Below are 17,711 nucleotides of genomic sequence, written 5' to 3' on the forward strand. Positions count from 1 at the left end.
TGGCGGGTCTTGAATGTGTTAATTTAGATGATTTAACCAGTGGTTTTTGTTTTCATACTAATTATAGATGCAGTGTAAAAGATGAATTAATATTTTATGTGAACTGTTTGGTAAAAAATTCATTGGGATCATTTTACCCACCTATTCTTACAAGGTCAATAAAAGGATCCCTTTTAAGAAATATTGAATACCTCTAAAAATTTGAACAAATCAAAAGGAATTAGCTTGCTAATCTTGCAACAATTGAATAAAGAAACCAATAATATTTCGACGATATACATGTCTCGAATATTTTGGCTATAAATTACATTCTTTCTTAGGGGAATCTTTGATCGATCCATGTAAACTATTCTGGAATAAGGTAAAGGATCTAAACTTACCAGAACTATTTCAACGGCACCCACAATATACATAGCGGCTGCCAGAGTAGTCCCCGTATAAAAGAGCATCCCAACCGCTCCACCAAATTCGGGACCTAATGCACGTGATATCATAAAATAACTACCACCTGCCGGCACCACACCGTTTGTTGCAATAGCTGACATAGATATTGCTGTTAACATTGTGACGCAACAACATGTGAGTACAATTAGGAAGCCAGCAATAGCGCCAGCGGTACCAACCACCCAAGTTAAACGGATAAATAATATAACACCGAAAATATTTTGGATACACGGTAAATATACACCAATTAATGTTCCCATACGCGCACTAGGTTTCGCTGCTGGACCAGTACTGGCCTTTGTAGCTGCTGGAGCATCACCATCGCCTCCAGATTCCGCTGGTGGTATTGTATTTGAATAATTTGCTAATGAACTGATTAATGTTGATATACGAGGTCGATCTTCCATCTCCTCCTGCAAATCAGAATATTCAGTTCAATGCTTCAGTTCAAGGATCTGTATTTTAGTGGAAACTGATTTTACAGGATTTTTATAACAGACAAACGGGCGGTTATAAAAGTGATCCTGTTCTGTGCTTAAGGGGTTAAGAAAAGATTTTTTGCATTTTGTGTAAATGTCTTTAGAAACTTTAAATGTATTTTTGTGTAAAAGCGAAACTTTAAAAGCGTTTTTAAAGTCAGTGAGCCAGATTTCTCCAAAACGGTTCGACGGATTAGTTTCGAATTTTTACACAATCTTCTTAGATATTTTCCCCAGGTATTGCTCGAAGAAATAAGTTTTCTGAAAATTATTTCGATATTTTAGACCACTTTAAAGTTGGAAATTTTTTTAAGCACTTCCTGTTATAATTAGTACGAATTTTTATCAGCAGTTGGCGTAAAGAAATATGTATTGTACTTACCGAATATAAGTATAGATTTGTCTCATATCCGGAGTTCTTTTCAGCTGCAATGAGTTGTTCATCGTTGGTATCACCTGAAAATAAAATAATTACAATTAAAAACTGTATAAAAGTAGTACCAGGACCCGTAATAAAATTCTACTGGGGGCCCAAATTCTATCAAAAGGCCTAGTTATTTTTTTTAGAAACTATTTTTCAACCTTCGTTTATGCACCGAAAATATATTTTTATTTCAGATCCGTCACTGATCACAATCAAAATAATATACTTCAATAAGATTCTTCGTGGAAAATTGAGAAAATGTTTAATTAATAATATGTTGTATGATGTATTTATTTGAAAGGAATTATTATTCAGAATTACTAATTATGAATTCAATGTGAAAATGAAGAGGAAAAAATTATACAAATAAAAAAAAAACATCGTAAACGTACATTTAAAATCCAGTGGCGTCACTATAAGTATAAATTGCAGAAAATGTAGAAAAGAAAGTGCAGAAAATGTTATTTCGATAACACTCAATACGTAGGGTAATTTTGATCGAAAGAATAAAAAAAAATGAAGCCAGTGGTTGAATGGATGCATACTTTCTGAGCTATTATCAAAAATCTCATGAAAAACAAGTTTTTGGATCGATTTCAGGCAATTTCTTAAAAAATGTTTATCTAATAACTCAATGAATTGAATTTTTTAAAATTCTGGATGCTAATTATTTTAGAAGATCCAAAAGCCGAGAAATTGATCCATTTCTCCATGTTCGTTTAACGATTGGGCTGGTACTTTCGGGATATTATCAGAATAACTTTGCTCTACCCTCTAGAGGATATGATAACAGATATTACCCAATATATAAAGTTATTTTTTTGTATGTACGCCACTGAGTAGCTGAAAGCTTCAACTCATTATTGTGATGGATGGTTGTATAAAGTTTTTACTTTCTTTTTATCGCTTTGTAAAACACATCACGTGTTTTTCTGTATACTTTCATCTGTTCTTATTATCAAATTGAATTGAATCTCAATTCTGAAGCAATGCTTTATTCATCTTGCATTGCGAGCAATGTTCATTAATTATATTCCATTCAGAAGTTCATTCGTCAAAACAAACAATATTTTTGAATTTTTTACATTTAAGGTGATTGTTTCCTTACAGTATTGTAAAAAAGTTTTGGTTTATTGCACGGTACATACATATAAACCAAATACATGCTTTGTTTTTTTCATTTTTTCAGCCAACTTTGAACGATTAAATAATAATAAAAAGCCCGATGACCTAGGAATTTTTTGTGATTTTTGGAAACTTTATTAATAAAAAAATGTATTTATAAAGTTTTATTGAAATTCTTAGTATTATTCAAAAATTAACCAGCAAATCATAAATATGAAAAAATTTGTTTATTAAAAGTTGTTATAAACAAATGAAGCTGCGACTTCTGCAAAAGTAGCACTTCAAATTCGAAATCACGTGGGTGGAGCCGGTTACTTTGGTCTTATCCAAACGATAACAATGTGATCAATGTTACCGCCCTATTAATTATAATTGCTCTGACTGCCGATGCCTGAAATCGAACCCGCAACTTCCCAATCAGTAGCTGAACGCTTTAAAGATAATTTAGATTGCACGATCACTGAGCCCACTCTCTAGAAATATTAACAACAAGTTGGGGAAAGCTGTACTAAAAGTTTTACTAAATAAATGTGTGCGGACCGCTTTAGATAAAATTTCAATCAGTTTGTGTGTAGAGATACCCAACATTGATATTTGAAAAGACATGTGAAGTATGGTAGATGATTAGGATTGGAGCGAGTGGGTTTGAGGGTCATAAGAATGTAGGGGTCATCTAATATGTAAATACAAGAAGAAAAAAAAAACTAAAATAAATATTGATTTCGATTGAATAGATTTTCAAGAAAATTGAATAATAATATTATTTAAGAAAAATTGTTTTCTTTTAAGAAGCAAATGTAGCGTGCTCTCAACTGAAATAGTCTTTCGATAAATGCTTGAAAGATTTTTCATGGAAAACTTTGTTCTATACAAATAATACTGATAAAGAATGTCTATATATACTTTATACAGAGTGTAAGAAAAATACTGGCATTTCAAAATTACTCGAAAAAAAAATGTCGTAAAAGTGAAGGATTCAAAAAGTTCTTCTAAAAGTGGTCCATAATGATCTCTCGTTATTTTAAGTAAATCATTAAAGTCTTCTAGTATTTTTATCATAAAATGGCTTCCGCGGGATCAAATTAATCGTTCAACAAAGACTTATGGTGATGTATAAGGAAATTTGTGTTTCACAGATAAAATGGTCCCCCATCATGTAAAGGGTCTTAAATGTGTAGATTTAGTTGAATTTTCCAGTGTTTTTTGTTTTCATACTAATCGTTGATGCAATGCAAAAAAATAATTAATATGTGAACGATTCCTTTTGAGAAATATTGAATAGTTATAAAAAATTTGAACAGATCAAAAGAAATTTAGATACTAATATTGTAACATTTGAATAAAGAACTCGAAAATATTGGACATTGTACATATGTCGAATAGTTTGACTATAAATTACATTTTTTCTTAGCGGGATCATTTTAGACCACCTACCGATGTCAAAAAAAGGTGTTTTTATTTGAAATTCTCAAGTTAGTTACAAAATAACCTTGAAAATATAACCCTTTGAATTCCTCAACTTTTGCATTCAGTTTTTTTTCTCTAAAAACCCTTTATTTCCCGGATTAATTCTGGGGTACCGATATTTTTGTACACTCTGTATATGAATATGAATATGATATGTGTGTGTACCCTGTACAACTACAAAGAACATTAAATGTAAGGATATGATATAATATAGCCTGAAGGAATTTACTGGGTCAAGTTGTCATCACAGCTTATTTTCTCTAAAATATCACGCAAGGCAAAAAAGGGAGATACATCGTCGGGCGCCAGCTATCCAACTCAAACGATACAGAATACATGTACAATACGATATGGATGTAAAATATCGTTATATGTGTATTTCAGTACCAGGACTGCTTATTCTGACCGTGAGCCCATAATGAACCTAAATGTATGTGATTTTGTTTGTACACTTCTTTACGAACTGATAAAAGTTAGTTTGGTTATAAATAAAAGTTACTCGGAGCTAGAGTGCTGAGTGTCTTTATTTAAATCGAGTACTAAAACCTTTTCGATATTAAAAAAATCACAGCGCAGGAGCTGCATTAGCTAAGCGAACTCAGTAACGAACTTGACCCTTCAAATACCAAAACCATTCTTAATATTAAATTTTATTCAAATCGGGCTTAAAATTGCGACGTTAGAGAGGGTAGGTACAGACACATATTTCTCCATCTCCTTCGGAAATTCGCTTAAAGCGATTGGTAACATAACATGCGCGAAACTTGGATCTTTAAACTGCCTGAACGGGGATTAAAATCGAGTACAATTATAAAAAACAAAACACTTTTCGAAAGTATATATACAGCAGAAAAAAATAATCGAAAATGATAAATAAAAAGAATTATAGAATCTTTGTTTTTGTTGTGGGATCACGGTCTATATTTATGGACCATTTTATATAAGTTAGTTGACTTTTAAATGTAACAAGTTCATCTTCAATTGCTTTAACAGCATTCATTTGTTTTACTTGGTTCAATAGGCGCAGCTTGGACTGTGGAGAGAGGGTTAAGATGAGGTCTTTACTCCTTTATAACTTTTAAGATTTCTCGATTCCCGCACAGAATGATTTTTGTCTTATCCTAATTTAAGGACGTGCCTAAAAAAAATGAGTTTATGCAATTATTTGAGACTTTAAGAGTAATTTAACTGAATTAAGAGTAAAATTTTTCGATATATACCATAGTTTTTGAAATATTGATACCTAAAGATTTAGAGAAAATCACTTAAAAGAAATAACACCCAAATGCCATTCATTTCATCACTTTAAATGTATTTTAGGGAAAAACGAGTGCCGCTTGTTATAATTTTATTTAAAGGACAACATTTGTAATGCTTTTAACTAATGACTATTAGTTTTCTAAATTAATCTTAAGAAAATTAGCCTTGTTACATAATAAAATATATACCTATAATAAACGTAGAGCCTAAATGGCCAAGCGGTCTAAGGCGTTTGTGTTTGTCTGTTTGTCCATTTAGACGTAGGTTGCGGGTTCGAATACAGGCAGCGGCAGTGTGAACAATTTATAATTAATGGGAGTGCAGAATTGATCACATTGTCGTCGCTTGGATAAGAACGAAGTAACCGACTTCACCCACATCAAAATGTAATTGTAAATATGTTTGTAATTAAATAAATAAAGATTACCAAATAATGATGTGGGTGGCCTCTGTTATAGGCCTATCGTAATTGAAATGAAAAGGTCTATCAAAACCTATTTTCCTCGAGGAAAAATGAAAGTTCCAACCCACATTTTTTATGTTTCAAGTTTCAAGCTAACGACCAGACTTTTCGACACTTCCTTTTTTATTATGTACAAAAATTAATCAACCAAGATCAAAAATAAATTTTTTCAATAAAAAAAAATAATTGTATGAGAAGTAAAATTAGGACAAGTAGATTTTTGGTGTGGGAAGTGGAGGGAGATATGTTGGGAGAGAAAGGGGATAAGTAAGCAACGTGTTACAAAAATGTGGTATAATTAAGTTTTGAAATAGTACTTAAATGATCTGAACATTTCCTAAATTCATTAGTGATCAACATTTCATATATCCAGATGGGCAGTTCATTTAATATGCATACCTGAGACGAAGTTGCAATTTCATAGGCAAGAATTGTACAAAAAAAGGAACAGATCAATTCAACCCTTTTTTTTTGTATGATAACTTTTTAAGGCGGGTCGGGCACTTTCTATACAGGATATTTCAACAGTTAACTCAACAGTTTGTTTTCACTTATTTATTTTCAGTTTTTGCTTAACGCAGTCGGGTTTTTGGAATTTATTATGAAATGTATATGAAATATATCAAGGTCTACTAACTTTAGTCCCAAGTTTGTAACGCTTAAAAATATTGACGTTGCCAACAAAATTTTGGTATAGGTGTTCATAAAATCACCTAATTAGTCAATTTTCGGTCTGTCAACACGATAGCTCAAAAACGAAAAAAGATATCAATCTGAAATTTTTATAGTGTGCTCAGGACATAAAAAGTGAGGCCGAGTTCGTTAATGAGCAACATAGGTCAAGTGGGTCTTAGATCCAAAAGACATTTTTTTGTAAACCGTTAGAGATAGAACAAAAGTTTAAATTTAAAAAATGTTCTTTAAAAAGAAATAAACAACTTTTGTTTGAAACATTTTTTCGTAAACCTCACTGTTTACCCGTGAGAGCACAAATTAGGCGCAAATTCTGTAATAGTATGTATAAATGGGAATATCAGTTAAGTGTGTATGACATGTAAGTGTAAGTGTGTATTTCAATAATTAACTCAGTCAATTGTTTGTTTTCACTTGTTTTATTATAAAGTGCCCAGTTGATAATAAAAACTAATTTTATATTACCTATCCATATTCTATAATACTTTACCGGTACCATATTTGATAAAATCATGTTCGTTTCAGGTTCAGGCTTCAAGTACTTACTATTCCCACCCACGGGTGTTCTCACCACCCTTCTCCATTATTAATCCTCATTCATCCCATAGCCTGCACCACCACTCTACTTGATAGTATATGATTTGATTTTACTTTCATTATAACATTGAATAAAATTGTTACGTCAAGATTTCTTAATTAAGAGCGAGAAGTGAACTCGAATATGAAAGAATGTAGAAATATCTTTTCTCGCTTAAAATGCTTAAAATAAAATTCTTGTATTCATTTGAAATATTACAGGTAATTTGTAATTATAGCTACTTTTATGAGCAGGGCAGCCAAATCTTTTGTTATAGCATCAGTTTTTATGTTTTTTCCGATGAACGGAGGAAATATGTTTTTTACTTGTCCGTGACTGGTTTTTTACAGTGCCGGATTAAGACAGTGCGGGAAGAATTTGTAGGAAATTCTATAAACGGATGTATCTTTTTTTTTCTCTTCGTCTTCGTAAATCTATTTGGGATCCCTACCTCGGTGGCCTTTTGGAAAACTTCCCTCCCGCCGTTCACTTTTCTTATATTTTTTTAGTCTTCTTAAATCTACCTGGACCTCCCACCGAAAAGTCCCTTTGCCCAAAAATGTGACCACTTCGGCTTAAAATTAGGCAAAAATCAATGTCTTTTTCTTTCTGTGGGACCCAAACGCCTCAACTTCAATAAATCTCAACTTCAAGTACTCATGGAAACATGACAATGATCCTCTTAAGGACGTTCGAAAAAAATCACGTTTTCTAATAAGAGAGCCTACAGTAAGTAATAAGTTGGGTTACTTTTTTGACATACTCTCCGAAACAAAAGGTAATCACTTTTTAAAATGAAAAGGTCTATTATAAAAGTAGATAAGTAATTGGGTAATAATTGTAATAATAAATAAATTATATAATATGTAATTGTTATTGTTATCAAATAAATACACCATCTGTATTGTATCCGTGTCTTTATAAAAACTTTTTAAATAGGGTAGAGGGTAGCAGAGCCGTAACGAGGATACATAGCGCCCGTGGAAAGTATTTAGGTTGCACCTTATATATCTCGGGATTGGCTCTAATGATTTTGATGTAAATTCGTATACTAATAGTATTTAACCTAAGAGTAAAGACAAAATTGGAGAGAGTAGTCATAATCGTGTCGATTTACCTTAAAGAGTCTGTACATTTAATTCATAAACTTGTTTAATTTATTCAAATGATAGTCCTGGTCCCCTCGAAATTAAGCACATGAATGATAGCTAGCAAAAGACTGGCATCACAGCTAAAGGGAATGATCCAAAATTAGTGGGTTTCAATAAAAATTCCAATAACATGGGATCAAATTTGCCTGTATTATCAAAAAAATAGAATTTTTTAACTTTATGACGTCATCAGAATCCAAAAAAATTTAATTTTGCTCTATTACATTAAAATTTTATCCAATTTTGATTAACCAAGTATGTAATCCTTCTAAATTTGGGTCATACTTTTCAAATTTATGAACAAAATTTACCTAGCTTTAATAGGTTTCAAGAATGTGAAGTTCTGGTCCCGGAATTAAGCACATAAATGATAGCTGGCAAAAAATTGACATCACAGCTGAAAAGAATGACCCAAAATTAGTGGGTTTCAAAAAAAATTCCAATAAGATCCGATCAAATTTGCCTGTGTTATCAAAAAAATAGAATTTTTTAACTTGATGACGTCATCAGAATCAAAAAAATTTTATTTTGTTCTATTACATCCAAATTTTATCCAATTCTGATAAATCAAGTATGTAATCATACTAAATTTGGGTCATACTTTTCAAATTTGTAGTTCAAATGCGCCTCAATTTCTCTTGCGACGGTGGCGGGTGCTTCCTTTGCCAAGCCCTAGTTACAGACCTGTACTGCGCATAAGGCTGTCTTTTGTTTTCAATTTTTTGACCTTTTCAATCAATTTAAAGTGATTGAAAATATGTTTTCAATCATTTGAACTGCCTGATGTGCAATACAAAGTACACAACGACCCATGACTAGACGACCCGTCCAGACAAGCGCCGTAAATTCAGCCACGGGTGCTTATAGCTCGACACAGGATTTTTAAGTTTTCACTTATGTCGATTGACTATAATTTTGTTTGAGTTATCATTTTCTAAAATTCAGGATCAGAGGGGTCTCGTAACTTTTTGAACAGCCTGTATTCTTGTACATTTGTACACTTGCACACTTGTATTGGGTGGTAGATAATACTATGACCTTGACATATTAACATTATATAAATACATATACAATGATGTTTGTAATATCGTAAACTATACGGTATACTGTACTGTAGTGTACTCTTAACGTTCACGTAACGTACAACGAACGTATCCATAAATACGTATTTGTCGTTTGTATATTTATAGCCAGCCACCAGTCATCCTGCCATCTCTAACTCTATAAGTACGACGAACAGGATACCATGAGAGCTATTGTATTCTTTTTCAAGGAATATATTTATTGAAAATATATTATGTAGTAAGTTTTATGTATCTTATCCGTAGGATTCAATCAAGCACCCTTTTTTTTTTATTAGCGGATGCGGTTCTCATCTCTCCGGTTTTGAATGGTTGGAAATGTATCGGAAAAAGAAGTAAATTTATTCGTATTGGGCGAGTACCAAGACAATTTTAGATTTAGGGTTGGAATTATTTGTACCTTATTTTCAACTTTATTACACCATGTATATGAAATATACCAAGGTATATTAAGTTTAGTCCCAAGTTTGTAACGCTTAAAAATAATGATGCTAGGAAAAAAATTTTGTCATAGGTGTTCATAAAATCACCTAATTAGTCCATTTCCGGTTGTCCGTCCGTCCGTCTGTGGACACGATAACTCAAAAACGAAAAAAGATATCGAGCTGATAATTTTTACAGCGTACTCAGGACGTAAAAAGTGAAGTCAAGTTCGTAAATGAGTATCATAGGTCAATTGAGTCTCCGTAGGACCCATCTTGTAAATCGTTAGAGATAGAACAAAAGTTTAAATGTAAAAAATGTTCCTTATCAAAAATTAAACAACTTTTGTTTGAAACATTTTTTCGTAAACATCACTGTTTACCCGTGAGGGCGCCAATTAGGCGGAAATTTTATAATATGTACTATACTTGATTATCAGTAATGTATGTGTCACATGTTTGTATCTGTTATGTGATAAAGAAATCAACACTGACTATGCATGGTATTTCAACAATTAACTCAGTCAATTGTTTGTTTTCACTTGTTTTAAATTGTTAAAATTGAGAACTTAGGCATTAATTATATCTACTGCATCATTTTCAATGTGGTTAACTTTTTGAATTGAACAAGATATATTAATAAATTCAGAAGAAAATATGTCAATAGCACAAATATATTTATTTTTCCGTAAAAATAGAATGCGAGTACCTACTATAAGAAAATAATTTTTTGTTTATTTTACTATATTTGTTTATGTTTATTATTTTTTTACGTTAAAAGAAAAACAAACAAAAATACTTTTCTTTTTTTTTAATTGAATCCGAATTAATAAAATCGAAAGTGAAAAATAAAGTCGGAAGCCGATTTCCATCATTAAGGCTACATTTCCCTCTAATTAAGTCAAGAGCATTTTTAGATAAAATGCTTGATTTTTTTTTTATTGGACTAAGTGTAAATCAATTTTGAAAATTTTAGCAGAGGTTGATCTTAAAAGGCATATTTAAACTTTTGTGTTTTGGTTAATATTTTAAAATTTAATCATCCAATCGTTAAATAAATCCGATTTTTGTACTTTTTGGGTCAAAATTACCTTTTGTACTGAGTTTTGTCGAAATTGGATATAATAAATTTTTTTCAATTTTTTGGAATTTTCTGAAGGGGTACGTACCCCTTAGAAAAAATCGAAAAAATCGACAAAATTTTTTTGTCTCGGAATTTGATGAAACCCAGTTTTTTAAGTAATTTTAAGCCGTAGAATCCAAAAAACGTATTAATTTGCCGATTGGAAAAGTAGTTTCCGAGAAAATCGACATCTATGGTTCGACTTTTGACGTTATCTCGAGAAATAGTCTTCCAATCGTTAAATAAACCCGATTTTTGTACTTTTTGGGTCAAAATTACCTTATGTACTGAGTTTTGTCGAAATTGGAGATAATAAATTTTTTTCAATTTTTTGGAATTTTCTGAAGGGGTACCCCTTAGAAAAAATCGATAGTATCGACAAAATTTTTTTGTCTCGGAATTTGATGAAACCCAGTTTTTTAAGGAATTTTAACCCATAAACTCCAAAAATCGTATTTATTTTTCGATTAGAAAAGTAGTTTCCTCATCTAGGATCGATTTTAGACATTATCTTGAAAGCTACTAGTCTAATCGTTAATTAAACACGATTTTTGAAAATTTTTAGGTCAAAATTACTTTATGTACTGAGTTTTGTCGAAATTCGACACGTATATTTTCAATTTTGATGGTGAGTTATGATACAACTTGAAAATATAAGACAAAAAGTATGAATAAAAATTTTCGATATCTGGAGTAATTTTCGAAATATCGAAAATTGAAAATTTTCTTTAATTAATGAGCTTTCAATATTTCGAAAACCATGGCAAATATCGAAAAATTGTATTCGTATTTTTCGTCTACATTCATGAAGTTATAGCCAAATTTATCATCATAGTTGAAAATAAAGTACAAATAAATTCGACCACAAGCCTAAACTTGTCTTGGCACTCGTTTAAAAAAGTATAATTCTTATTGAAAGACCCATATATTTAAATAAAATCAATAATGTGATTAAAATTGACTTGACTGACTGGTAGATAACCTTGATATCGAAATCACCTAGAAAATAAATTTGATTTTGACACAATGATCTCAATTTCGATATGAACTACATATACATTTATTATTCAGTATTCTCTATATTGTTAACAATACTGACATAACATTAACATATACGATTGTACGATACCAGATAATACCTATTACCTATATACCACTACAAAGACAGACTATTACTTCCAAACTGACTTCCATTGATTTACATTTCTGAAAATCTTATAGAAACACCTGCAAACATTCTAGTTTTACTTCTGGATAGACATTAGACACATTCGCTATCCATTCATCACAGAGTGTCATCCCATCCATTAGAGTGGTTTATATTTTAAGAAAAAAGTGAATTTATGATGTCAGAATTCCCTACAGTATTGTAAAAAAAGTTTTGGTTTAGTACACAGTACATACATATTAATCAAATACATGCTTTGTACTCAAATAATGTGATTTTTTTTAGCTTTATAATACCACGCAACTACAAAAATATATAATATATTGTGTGCAAGTGATGCTTATAAATTTGATAATATAGGTATCTCTCTTCAATCATTAATAAACTAATTATAGTCGCCTCTGTTCATAAAAAAATTGGATCTTCGATTAACTCATAATTAAATTGAAATTTTGTTTTGATATCATCGACAACCTTATATTTTGATGGTATTATTATAAACTATAAGATTGTCTAAATATCTTAGATTGTTTTTTAGCACACTCTCTAGATTTTTTGATATAGAAATATCCAATTAAAAAGGACAACCTATATGATTCATCATTATTTCAGCCAACTTTGAACGATAAAATAATTAATAAAAAGCCCGAAGACCTAGGAATTTTTTTGTGATTTTTAGAAAATTTAGTTAAACAAAAAATTTATATATCTTCCTAAGTACTTTTAATATAATAGTATTTTTTGAATTTTTTTACTTTCCCGGAGTGGTGCAACATGTCTAACCAAGTAAATGACGTCAAAAATGACATTTTTTTCAGAAATTTTATAATTTTTATTTTATATTCACAAGAAGAGGCATCGGTGCATATCCAAATTTGATAGGTTTGTAGTAAATGTAAAAAATTACAACCCGTTTGGGGGGGGGTCATCCCCTCCCCCCCAAGTTATATAAGTACAGTCAAACCTGGGTAAGTGATAACTGGATAATGGAGAAAACTCTACGAGTGAGAGTAAAAGCCAGGACCCGTCATTTTAAGCTTCCAAAACCTCTATTAGCGAGAAACAGAAACCTCTGTAAGAGAGAGTGTTTTTTCCTTCATGGACCTCCGTAAGTGAGACTGCTACTTGTCTATACCTCTATAAGCGACAGTCGAGCTTTATTTATTTATATTATTTAGGAGACATATTTACTACATTCTTACTTGCTGTGACTTGTTATTGCTGCGTACCTCTATAAGAGAGAAACGCTACCCATGTATCTGCATTAACGAGAACCTCAGGTTAGTGAGAAACCTCTATAAGCGAAAATGGGATTGTGCTCCATTGAACTATCGCTTGCCCAGGTTTGACTGTTATCTGTTTCACTGTTTAGCCGATATCTCCGGCTCTTGCGAAAATAATAAAATAAAAACTTGAAGAGTTGTGTGACAGTCTGTACGTTTTTGGTTGTACGGGTACCACCAGTGAAGTAGTGAAGTAGTGACTAGCCTAATGCCATACGTATGACAGATAAACAAAATATGTTGTTTTGTGTTTGACATATTGTAAACAATTTTCTATTCAAATCGTGTTTTGTATGTCAAAACTATTCACATTCACATTCACTACAAACAAATATTCAAAACCATTGCATGCAACAAATCATTCCAATTATACCTATCTGCCAGTAATTCTAAATATGTTTATTTTTAGACTGCACTATTTTGTTCGCAACTTTATACATCATTAAGATTGCCTTGTTGCGATATTTTACTTTCAAACCATATCACCTACGAGAATACACACAGAAATCAAATTTAGGCTACTTTTGAGGCGATCAACCAATGAATCAGACAGTGGACGAAATTGCAGGGCTAATGTGCGGATAACAACATTTGCATACCCATGCTAACTCGATCCCATTAGAGGCATGGCCGAACTCATAGATCAAGAATTTAGAGTAGAACTATTTTAAAAATTTGAAATAGGTTATTTTTAATGGGCGGAATCGCTGGACTAACGTAAGGATAACAAAATCTGCATACCCATGCTAACTCGATCCCATTTAGAGGCATGGCCGAACTCATAGACCAGGAATTTAGAATAGTAATATTTAAAAAATTTGAAATAGGTTATTTTTAATGGACGGAATCGCAGGGCTAACGTAAGGATAACAAAATCTGCTAACTCGACCCCATTAGAGGCATGGCGAACCCGTAGATCTATTTTACGAGTAACACTATTTTAAAAATTTGAAATAGGTCATTTTTAACTTTTTTATAGACAATAAATTATTGAAAATTATGAGTGTTAGTCGGGTAATACACTCATAGAAATTTTCGAGTTCTTTTAAGGTTACCTATAACCCATGTAACGCTGTTAAGGGGGAAGGAGGTTGATCTATAAAGCGCTATTCTCAAGAAAGCTTAATCTTTGAGAAATGGTGTGTTTCAATAATTATTAAGTACAGTTAAAACCAGTTATGACGACAATGAAGAGACTTAAAATTATGGTTCTTATATCTGATAATCGTTATAGACGATATGTTTTATCTCTCTGGAAAATTTATTTAAGAGACAGGTTACTACGATTTAATTTGGTGGCTAGTATATCAAAAATTATCCTTCTATGAAGAAAAATGAAAGCCCAGTCTTTGAAAGACATGCTGGAACACTAAAAAAAGTGGATTGCAACTTTTAACGCCCGAGTTTTTTTTGTAGAATGATTATATTTAGTGTTTTAGTCAATACATTAACTTCTGGTTATATTTATTTTGGGAGATAATATTTCAGATAGATAAAAAGTACCAAAATTGTGGAAAAAGACCATAATAATGAGTCTCTTCAGTGTCGTTCAAACCAGTTTTGATTGTATATTTGAAAATAACTACATTCTTTTTGATATATTTCGATAATCTATTTATTTAAAAAATAAATAAATATATGTTTCGAATTGTTCAAATAGAAAAATCTATTTCGAGATACCTAGAGAATAGGGTAGAGATTAAAATATATGTGTTATTGTATCTCCAGACCTCATTTATGGTTTTTTTTTATAAAATGATAACTGTGTCAATATAAAGGGATTTCCATTTAAAATGATAGAATTTTAAACTTAAACAACTTGTGTGTGACATAATGAAAGTTTTTGTTTCTATTTGAGAGAGTATTTTATGAAAATTTGTGATATATCAGTCCAACGAAACCCGTATTAATTAAAATAGTTTGAAAAAGCTTTAAAACGATTGAATAAATTAAAAACACCCGAAAAAACGTACTATCCCGTAATAATGTACATTTACCTTATTTTGTAGAATTTATTTTTAGTCCCTTATATAAGTTGTTTCGCTCCTCAATAGATGGCACTAATATACAGAAAGATATTATAAAAAGAAAAATTAATGGACTTTTACTAAAATAGTTACAATGGACCAAGATTAGGTAAGGCAGTCGCTGACTGGTTAAAGTGGTTGCTAAGTGGTTGATAATGAAGTTAGCGGATATCCGTGTATGTTTACTGTATCCGTAATAAATCTAATATCCGTAATAAATGTAAGGTACATATTACATAATATAATTTGGTTTAAAATGCATAACAAATTTCAAATTGAATTGAAACTATTTTGTGTCGCTTCGATAAATTTTATAATATAATTGAATATAGAAATATATAAATTCTAGGCTACACATTGCTGTTAGCTGGGAAAACCTTTTGTAATATCGAATTAACGTAGAAAAAGCACAGCTCTACACACATCATATTTTCCACGGTTGAATTGTAGCGAGTTGATTGTATTAAAATCAGTAGCGTTTCATAGAATTTTGTGGTATCCCATCTCATACCCTCTCCAACATAATACACAATCTTAATTTTTTTTTTTGGAAAAACTTATTTTAGAACTTTATTTTACAAAGACAAATCAAACTTTCTTTTAATATATACAGTATACCTCGATTTACGCTACCTTGATTTACGCATATTTAAAGTTACACGATTTCTAAATCTTCTTGTTTTATACGGAGTGTCTTTTTTAAGTTGCTTGAAATTCGATAAATGAAATTAATCGAGAAAAAAACTTCAAATAAAAAATATTAGTTTCAAAGGCACACATCTTATACTGGCATCGAACAAAATGTTATAAAGCCATCTGATGTATCATGTCCATCTGATGTATTAGTTTCATTGACATTATAGTACATAGACTGAGCATCGCTTATTTTTCCGTACAACGAGAGGTGTGCCAACATCTGAGGTAATTGAGGCAGGACATTTATCAAAAGGATGTAGGGACAAAAACAAAATATACATTGAATATTGGGACATTTATCAAAAAAAACATACATTGAAATGTCAAATTTTCATATTACAAAATGTTTTACTTATAAAACATCGTGATTTCACAAAACTTTTTCGCTTTTTGACTTAAAAAAATACTTATGTCGTATCACTTCAATGACAAGTATGTCAACAACACTTTGTTTTGACATTTCTACACCGCTGCCATGATTGTTTTGACCTAAGCATTTACCTCAGTTGTTGGCAAACTTTAAATCGTTTGACGCTTAGTCTATATAACTTAATGGTCTAACATTAGTTCGCAGTCGCTTGTGTCGCCATCTTGTCAGTCACAAATGACGCTTTGTTGAAGCAACAGATTACTACACGGGTTACAGGAGATACCTTATTGATTTATGAGGATTTTTTTTTGGTGAAAATCTGTGAGGTACGGCCGTGATTAAAATAGTAAGTTGATGATTGAATCATGTATATGTATTACGTACGTGCATCGAATCAACATCGACATTTCGATGATGTATTTTACCTAGTTTTCATTCATAATCGAATTAATTGTTTATATATACACCTATACCAATATCATAACCAACCAATATTACATTTAATAAAGTAAGTAAAACTGTCAAGGCAATGCCGGTCGCTGTCAACTAATCAGAATTACCTGTTACCATTTCGAATATATGCCATACACATCATATCATTATTATATTGTTCGAAATTCAAATATAACAAGTGAAAACAAACATTTGACTGACTTAATTATTGAAATACCATGTATAGACAGTATTGATTACGTAATCATGACTGATATTCCCATATAATACATACATACTAATTAAACGGGTAAACAGTGATGTTTACGAAAAAATGTTTCAAACAAAAGTTGTTTATTTTTTTATAAGGCGTATTTTTTATATTTAAACCATTATTCTATCTCTAACAGTTTAAAAGATGGGTCCTACGGATCCAAGACTCAATTGATCTATGTTGCTCATTTACGAACTCGGCCTCATTTTTTATGTATTGAGCATGCTGTAAAAATTTCAGTTTGATATCTTTTTTCGTTTTTGAGTTATCGTGTTGATAGACAGACGAGCAACCGACAGTAAAACCGGAAATGGATTTTATGAAGTAGCAATATTTTAAAGCTAAAAATTGGCATATATGATATTGCTGTACATTTATTTAACTTGATGGGACTATACATGTCATAATAATTTTTGAATACACGGTACTGTTAATAAAATGATGTATTGTAAAGTAATGTAAATAATGAATAAATAATACCAACTTAACATTAAAACATTAAAAAAAAACTACGCTACAATTATTTTGGTTGTGGTACTAGAACTGGTAATTAGAAGGTTGTAGGTTTTAGGTTAGAACCTTGGACTACATTACGAATACGACGTACGTAAAACATAGAACGAGAATAATCAAATTATTAAAAATTCATAAAGCACAAACTACAATAATTATAGATACTTATTTATGGATTTTAGACAAGACATTCAAATTGAACATGAATGAAGGCCATGGACATGATGGACACGGACCA

At 31.1% G+C, this 17,711-nt stretch overlaps 1 protein-coding gene across 6 annotated transcripts in view; it reads right to left on the bottom strand.

Moving 5' to 3' along the window:
* The window catches only part of LOC123302716 (solute carrier family 12 member 4), a 92,063-nt gene that overhangs the window by 7,720 nt on the left and 66,632 nt on the right, over positions 1 to 17,711 (bottom strand). For all 6 annotated transcript variants that reach the window (XM_044885775.1, XM_044885774.1, XM_044885776.1 and 3 more), the window contains 2 exons: positions 1,306 to 1,379; positions 381 to 857 (listed from right to left, as the gene is read on the bottom strand). In XM_044885775.1, coding sequence (XP_044741710.1) covers positions 381 to 857; positions 1,306 to 1,379 — 551 coding nt within the window. The remainder of the gene's footprint in view (positions 1 to 380; positions 858 to 1,305; positions 1,380 to 17,711) is intronic.

The sequence above is a fragment of the Chrysoperla carnea genome, chromosome X (assembly GCF_905475395.1).
Source record: "Chrysoperla carnea chromosome X, inChrCarn1.1, whole genome shotgun sequence".
Lineage (NCBI taxonomy): Eukaryota > Metazoa > Arthropoda > Insecta > Neuroptera > Chrysopidae > Chrysoperla > Chrysoperla carnea.